Below are 8,358 nucleotides of genomic sequence, written 5' to 3' on the forward strand. Positions count from 1 at the left end.
TTTATTTTTCTTATTTCGTCCACACCATTAACTTGGTCTTGTCATCGTTTGTTGTAAGACCCACTTTAGCAGATTCTTTGACCTTCTTAAAGGCATCAGTTACTTTTTTAATGATCGACCCATGACGTCACCAAAGTCGTAAGCATAAGCAAGTAACATGTGGTTGTGTCATTTCTTTTAACGTTTGCATCTCGTATAACCATTTGCAGCAGGATGTGGAAGGGATCACACGAAACTCTGTCTTCTAGTCTGAAACCTCTCTTGGTACTGATCTGTTCGGATAGGTTATTTCCTATTTCAGGTGTAGATCTGCTTTTCTTTGGTCTTCTCCAGGAATTGCCGCAAGTTAAATATCTGGTCTGCTATATGGAACAGAAGTTTGGACGCTCAAATCCTCTGATGAAATGAAATTGGAAGCCTTCGAAATATGGAATTACAGGGAGTACAGAAAATGGCATGGACTGCGAAAATGTCTAATGACGAAGTACTAAAAAGGATGAATGTAGGCCGGCAATTAACAACAACAACAACAACAAAAAGGCACAAAATAGCGTATCTCACTTACGAGTACATATATCCGGATAACGGATGAGTAAATAAAAAAGAAGAAGAAGATATCTGGTCAATGGTAGATCTGCTAGGTGTAAAGCCGCACTGATATGATCCAATTATTTCATTGACCATAGGCTTTAGTCATTCACACAATATTCCAGACATATGCCCCCGTAATTGGAGCACACAGTCTTATCTCCTTTCTTAGAGTACACGTTCTTACTTCCAGATGGTGCTAACTAGCTGATGCATACAACCTATCAGCGTATCGCTTCCGGTTTTTAACAGCTCGACATCAGCTCCTGCTGCCTTATCATTCTTCAGCCGGGTTATTATGCTAACGAGGGTATATGCACTTTTATACGGGCAAAATGCGCCTCATCGAAATAATGGTTTTAGACCCCAAGTATGTTTGGACGAAATCCATTTCAGAAATTTGGAGCTGATTTAGCCATGTCAGTCCGTCTGTCTGTTTGGTTTGAGTGCACGATAACTCTCGAATCAATCGATTTGGCTTTCGTAACATTTTGTCCAAACTTAGTTTAAGTTCGAAAATGGGTTATATCGATCCACTCCTCCCCCCAATTTCTACCAGACTTAGATGAGGTTCGAATATTGACTCAATCGGTTCTCCTTCCGGTACCTCCCACACTAAATTTCGGAAAAGTTCAGTTTAGAACCTGCACTCGAATCACTTTGATTTTTGTTGAAGCAACTTGCATTTGCTTTCTCAATTACGACGGTAAAAGTTTTTTCAGGGGCAAGTCCATACTTCTTGAGAAAACAGCTCGAAAGATGAAAAACCCCCTATGGCACCATATGTAATGGCTGCAGAGCACAAACTGATCAACCGATTCGGTCAAAAATTTGGCCTTCGTCATATTTTGTCCAAACATAGTTTCAGTTCGAAGATGGACAGTACAGGTCCACAACTTCCTTCAACATTTGTGTCTATGTGCAGTTTAGGGTCTATTTGAAGATCCTTACGGAATGTATACCGATGCTGTTCGTTGTGGTCCTGTTTACGGCGATATTATGTACTGGTCCACGATGACCCACTGAAAGGACTAGTGGGTGGGATGTTTATCGAAAAGAGATGACTCCCAAAATAAGATCCACATCCTCCGCAACACCTTTCAACTTTAATTCTAATCCACATTTTTGTCGGCTCATACGTTTTTTTTTTTTTTTTTTTTTGGAAAAGATTCTGAGGGTATATCTCTGTCGGCAAAGCCGACTGATACTTTTTTACTTGTTTCTGTCTTTACCTCGTCTTGGCCAGGCATAAAAAAACATTGTTCCACAACATCCCATACGGGACAAGGGAGACTTCTCTCATATCAATGAGTGCACCCCGATTCATATTTAGCTCAATGATATGGGACCTACTGTTTATCGCCGAGTCCGAACGGCGTGTCTTAAGACACCACTTGTGGAGAAGTTTTTCAAGGCTGAAATACTCAGAAAATGTCGCCAACATTACTGAGGGGTATTTTGCCACCGTTGAAAAATGTTTGATGTTGCCTGGCCGGGGAATCGAACCCCCAACCTTCTGCGTGCAAGGCGGGCGTGCATACCATTGCACCACGGTGGCACCCAGGTCTTGGCCAGGCGGTATACATTAAATAGCATCTTCTGGGTTTGGATCTGTGGTATCTTTTTCGCTACTATTGGATACAAACAGCTGGAAAAATGCTCCTTCCATATTCCGAGCACAATATCTGTATCAGTTACCAAATTACCTTGCTTGTCTCTACAGTACACATTTATTCACACTCCCGTTTTTTCATTTCTCTCTATTTCCTGTGGAAAATAAATTCCACATACGTCCTTTTCTCGAGATACCTATATCTTGCGCTACGCGTTGCTACTGATTTTAACATAGACCTACATGCCACATTTTCCCCTTAAGTAGCAGCACGATACCCCTTGGTGCAAGTCTCTGGTATCCAAGTATGGATTTTGCGGCTGTTAGCATAGAGTGGCCTTTATTTGTACTGTGCTGCCGATATGTTATCGGAAGTGCTTTGATTAAACAACTGGGTGGAATATGTTGTGATTGCAGGTTACCGATGTTCACCGATTAAACGTAGCAAATTACGTACGAATAAAAGGTACGTTATTTGCTACGTTTAATCCTCGTGTTTGCTCCTCGGACGATCGTACATATGTCTCCCATCTATCACAACGTGATCAATTTGATTTCTCGCTTTTTCATCAGGAGACAACCAGGTGACCTATGAATGTCGTGGTGTTTAAATCTGGTACTGCTAACTACCATGTATTTTTGCCTCATTTCATTGTCAAATGTTTCACCATGGAGACTGAATTAACCGACTGTTAGGCCAAAGATCTTCCACTTTCCATTTCGGTACTAAAATGTCATGGGTAGGACCAATGGTCATATATTTCTTCTAAGCGCTCGTAAAGTATATCATTGGTTTGTTCGTCCCTGTTGTCAGTGGGAGCGCAAATAAAACTGATGTTGAACAAATTAGCATTTGTGGTGAAGCTAAAGACCAGATTTTTAACCTCCGACCAACTAAAACTCCACAACCAAGCTCATGTTTATGCTATGGCAGCCATAATACAGTGTGTCGCCTTTTAGGTGTTGTTGTGACACCTTTCCCGATCCATCACATTTCATGTCTGGCAGTAATATCGGCTTTGTATTTTTCAAGTACATCTGCCAATGCATAGACTGCACCTGCTCCATAAAGAGTGCGAATATTCTAGGTGCTGATTCGGAGATCATGGCGATTACATCAAATTAGGAGAGGTCTGTTATTCCTTTTCTTTGTTTTTTTTTTTAGTTTTTAACGTTCTTATGTGTGAACACGCGGCACATGTTAGCTCACTACCTTTAACGGGTGTTAAAGGCAGCTCCCCAGATGATGTGTTCACTTGAGATGAAAGAGGGACCAAGATAAGGCCTGGGCTTTGCCATGTTAGATCCGGTAAGAGCTAGTATCTTGCAACATTTGAGGAAGCAAAATTTGGTGGCGTATAGAACGCTTAAGCATGACACCGACGATAACTTGAACGGAGCAATCAACCAAAGTTCGAAAAATTGACAATATTGGCCCACTCCTTACGGTACCTTTCTTGCAATAGTTCAACATTTTTGTTTAAGAACAGTTTAAGTTTTTTTCGAGGATCCTTGAGAAATTTTTACCAAAGCTATTCCTTGTGGTCCTGTTTTAAAAGATATTAGGTTTTTCTTGGACAAGTCCATGTTTCCTGACATATGGTCCAAAAGCTCTAAATTATACGATGAAACACTGTAATGACTGGTGGGCGTGATATCTATCAAATGGAATGAAGCCCAAAATAAGATCAACTTCCAAAATGGAGGAATGGTCCTACATCCTTCAGGCACCTGCCCTGAAACACTTTTGCGCTTTAATTCAAATCCTGAAGCAGTTCTTCGTCTAAGGTTATACCCAATGTCCATTAAAACGAAGATTGTTGCTGTTTAAATGATGTTTTATTTAACTTTGTACTTTGGTTGGTATCTTCCACTTGGTTTCTCAACTAGTACAATGTCCGAAACTTATTAAAAGCTGGTTGACTAGTTGGTTTCTCAAAGGTTGATCTCAAAGTGATTTTATTAACTTTTATTCTATTTAGGTACTCGGTTTGAGAAGCGCAAAAGTCGTCTAGACTTACATAGATGTGTATTTTAGTAGTAAATACAAGGTTGTAATGGAAAAGTATGATAACATAAATATGTTCAGGTTTGCATAGAAACCGTTAAAATTTTAAAACATAATAAAGATAAACAGGGTTGTATGGAATATGTACAAGCTTACATACTAAACATTGAATTCAAATGGGAAGATAAACTAAATAAGATAATTCATTAAATATAAATAATGGTTTGCTTCAATCCTTATTTTTGTCGGCAAGTTCGTACATCCAAAAACGGCATCAACTCTCTGAATAAATAATTTTATGCGAAAAGGTTGTATAGCCTGCATTCTGTCCATAGATTAAAGTTCCAAGTCGACTTCTTCATGACTAATTATTTAACTACTTCTACAAGACATGTCCTTGTTAAAATAATGGGTTAGTAGGGGGTTTTGCAATGAGTATTTTTGCTGGGCATCCGCAGGTCCAATACTCGTAGATAACGAAAACCCCACCTCTAGGTGAGAATAGTTGTTGACAGCCAAAACACGGACCTGCCTGGTAACATAAAAAAAAATTGTAGTAAGATAGCCCAGCAAAAATTTGGTAGGCATAGGCAATGAGAGCTCATTACTTTCCGCATTCTCAGGCAGTCATATATAATGACTTACACATAACTACTTACTTTAGTCATTACTAAGTAATGAGTACAGAGCTTGTATGTCCGACTATAAATCCGAGGGTTGTGTGTTCAAAGCATTTGCCATAGTTGACCACATGTATCATAAATGTTCGAAAATTGGTCTGTAAGAATGTTTCTTCGACGACAATAAATTAGAAAATTGTAATTCAAATTTAACTCAAAGGGGCATGATGTCGCCGACTTTTATATTTAAAAAAGGATCAACATATATTTCTGAGTGCAGTTTAGTTTCTGTTCGATGATCGTTTGAAAATGTATACCGATGATGTTCGTTGTGGTCCTGTTTACAACGATATTATGTTTTCCGTGGACAAATCCATCCTGGCATGCTGGACCACTAGTTATACTACTAGTGGGATATCTATCCAAAATATATGACTCACAAAGATAAGATCCACATACATAATGGATCATTCCTTCATGTACCTCCTCCGCAACACTTTTGAACTTCAATCGTAATCCACATTTTTGTCAGCTACTTCAAACGTTTAAAAAGGGTCACAAAATTCGGAAAAGACCCTAAACACATACGATTCGAAGATGAAAGTTTCAATTCACATAGGCTGAGGGTATATCTACGTCGGCAAAGTCGACTGATACTTTTTTACTTGTTCTTAAACATTTTATTTCAATTATATTGTACTGTGAAATGAAGAATGTATATTAAATTAAAGTTATTTTTTAATTTTCTTGCACATTTGAAATACAAATTGTATTTAGAAAAAAAATTAATTAAATTTTAAAAACGGACATAACTCCGTTGGGAGTTTTTATTTATTTACAACATCAACATTAATAATAGCATCTACAACAATAACATTTGTTCACATTTTACTGAAGGATTCATAGGTGTACCCTTGGCACATTCAAATGCTTGGGAAAATTCATCCAAATTTGTTAGAGGTACAAAGGCACGGAATGCATCCGGTACATGTTCATCAACAGCAGCGTTCAGTGAATTGTTCGATTCAAATGTATCTGAGCACCACATTTGGGCATAATAGATGAAAAATAATTGTGTAGCATCGTAGGTAAGGTTTGGTAACTTTTCGAAAATTAATATTCTTGGACTAATCCGTTCAGCCTTTTCATACCAGCTGCGATAAGTTTTATAGGCCATTAAAATGCCAGCGTTATCTGCAGCATTTTCATTTTGTGTTTCATCCTGAGGCAAATGACGACCACCATAGGTATAATTGCGATATTGATTATAAAGGCATTCTTGGCGTTTCACAAACTCTTCCTCAATATCCGATTCTCCTATTAATCGACCCATAGAATCAAAATAGCGACCCACACCGGTGTATGCATGCATTATTTCATGGGCTAGGAGGAAGCCAAGATGGGCATCATTTAAATTGTGTGAATTGTAAACTGAGTAAAAGAATGTATTGTCTAAAGCTGAGACGGGAACAACGACTTTATTGGCCATACGCACATAGCCTGGTGAAAACATGTCAAGGCCCAATTCCACAAGTTGCGGTGTTGTTTCATGTAGAGAGTTTCGCATTTGCTTGGCCTTAAACATTAACAATGACTTTAGGTTTACGGCAAAATCATTGATGGAAGTGGTTAAGGTTTTATATTCCTCGATTAAATTGCTGCCCTGATAAGAAGGTATTACCATTTCCATGGTTTGTAATTTTTCCAAGGCAAATTGTCGAAATTTATTATCGTACCAGTACATTTTCGGTGATTCCAAAGCCGTTTTTATTGTGGCCTTTATTGAATTCCACATGCTATACACTGTACTTTCATATCTACCCAGATCATATTTTCGATAGTAAAGATGGCTAATAATCTTTGGTAAATGATCTTGAATGATCATATAACAGGCATCCTCCAATTCGCTTGGCCTGGAAGGTATTTGGAATTGAAAAGGATTTAGTAAATTGTAGAAAATATAATTTGCCACCACTCGTTTCGGGGTAGTTTTGATAATGTCAATAAGATTTTTAAGATAAACCGTGATGTCCACTTTTAAGCTCTGCGGAATAGAACCAAATGCAATTGTCATAAATTGGTGCACATCAAAGTCGGGTGCAAATTTCATTTGTAGTTCATCAATGGTAAGAGGATCACTACCGGCATTCGAATCTTTTGCCTTGGCATTCCATAGTTTCATTTCAAAATCAACAATTTCTTGGGCCACTTGTAGCCCCATTGCGTCATTCACATTTAAATGGGTTTTCAAAGTTTTCAATACTTCTTCACGATAAACTTCACGATGTTCGTTGAAATCATTTTGTATGGTGAAATCCTGGGCTTTTATAGTTATTTCATTTTTGGATGGATCGGAGCTTTTGGGCATAATTGCATAACCCACAATAATATTTAAACCATATTTTTTCGATATCTCAGCTATGGTTTTTTGCCAATCGAACTCCTGTTCCTGCCATGCATCACCCTCCAACAATGGCATTCCACCAAATTCTTTGGCAATTTGTTTGAGTTTTGAATTATATTCACGTTGTGGTAGGTTTTGTAAGCTCATACATGAACCATAGACATTTTTCAGTTTCATTTCAGCCTCATTAAAATCTTGAAAATCTTCAATTGTTAATAATTTCCCCAGTTTGTGTCGAAATGCTTTACTCGCCTCAGTAAAGGCATCCCTTTGAGTTTCGTCAGCATTTGCTGGATAATATTTTCTCCAATTGCCACAGGCGAATTCATAGAAATTTTCACATGGATCTGCCGTTACATTCATGTATTTGCGTATTTCTTCAGATTTATGATGGCGAAAATGTGGTAACGAATTATAGGATGCTGATGTTGGTGGTGGTATGGCCCGAGAGAGATGAAGTATTAAAATTATTATTGAAATTATTTTCCACATTTTTTCGTTAATATCGCTGCTGTTAAAGAATTTCTTTATACGTAGCACACTCTTTGAGATTTGTTAGGAAACTAATTTTAAAGCAAGGTAATTGCATATTTTTATACTGATCTAAAATGCATTCATATCGCCAATGGGTGCTAAAGGTTATCACTCTGCTTTGCATATTTGTTGAATAGGTGAGAGATTAGGTTAATTTGTCTGTAAAAAATTATATTTGATTTTTCGAAATTTAAAAAAAAAATTAAGCGGTCAAGGTGCTTAGCTTTTTAAATCGTTTCTAATACGATCAAAAAATAATAATATTAAAAAAATAAATAAAAAACGAAATAATTTTGAATTCGTACTTTCCTATCTTCTATTGTGATTGATTCCATTTTAAACAAGTTTTGTTAGTCCATATTTATATAAGGCAATTTTCCTTGCGGCAATTGTCAATTTGATGGAGAGAGAGGTGAGGCATATGGCAACCCTTTGCCTCTCAAGACCAGCTACCACCTACAAACTGACAATTGCCGCAGGGAAAATTGCCTAATGTAAATATGGACTTACTACTTTTTAAGGCAATTGTTATTTTATATGGGTGACGTAGGGGATGGAATATACCAAAGAACGGTCCTGACCGGCTTTAACA

The 8,358-nt window shown here is 37.6% G+C and overlaps 1 protein-coding gene across 1 annotated transcript; it reads right to left on the minus strand.

Annotated features, from left to right (window-relative positions):
• Positions 1 to 5,617: 5,617 nt before the first annotated feature.
• LOC141400505 (neprilysin-3-like) lies at positions 5,618 to 7,778 on the minus strand. Its single transcript, XM_073979707.1, has one exon. It carries the CDS (start codon positions 7,722 to 7,724, stop codon positions 5,691 to 5,693), a length of 2,034 nt encoding a protein of 677 aa, XP_073835808.1. The 5' UTR covers positions 7,725 to 7,778; the 3' UTR covers positions 5,618 to 5,690.
• Between the last annotated feature and the right edge of the window lie 580 nt (positions 7,779 to 8,358).

This window comes from Musca autumnalis, unplaced genomic scaffold, assembly GCF_047663935.1.
Source record: "Musca autumnalis isolate F117 unplaced genomic scaffold, ASM4766393v1 scaffold_301, whole genome shotgun sequence".
In the NCBI taxonomy this organism is placed as follows: domain Eukaryota; kingdom Metazoa; phylum Arthropoda; class Insecta; order Diptera; family Muscidae; genus Musca; species Musca autumnalis.

Coding starts and splice junctions, on each gene's coding strand:
- LOC141400505 (XM_073979707.1), bottom strand. CDS start 7,724: ATGTGGAAAATAATTTCAATAATAATTTTAATACTTCATCTCTCTCGG.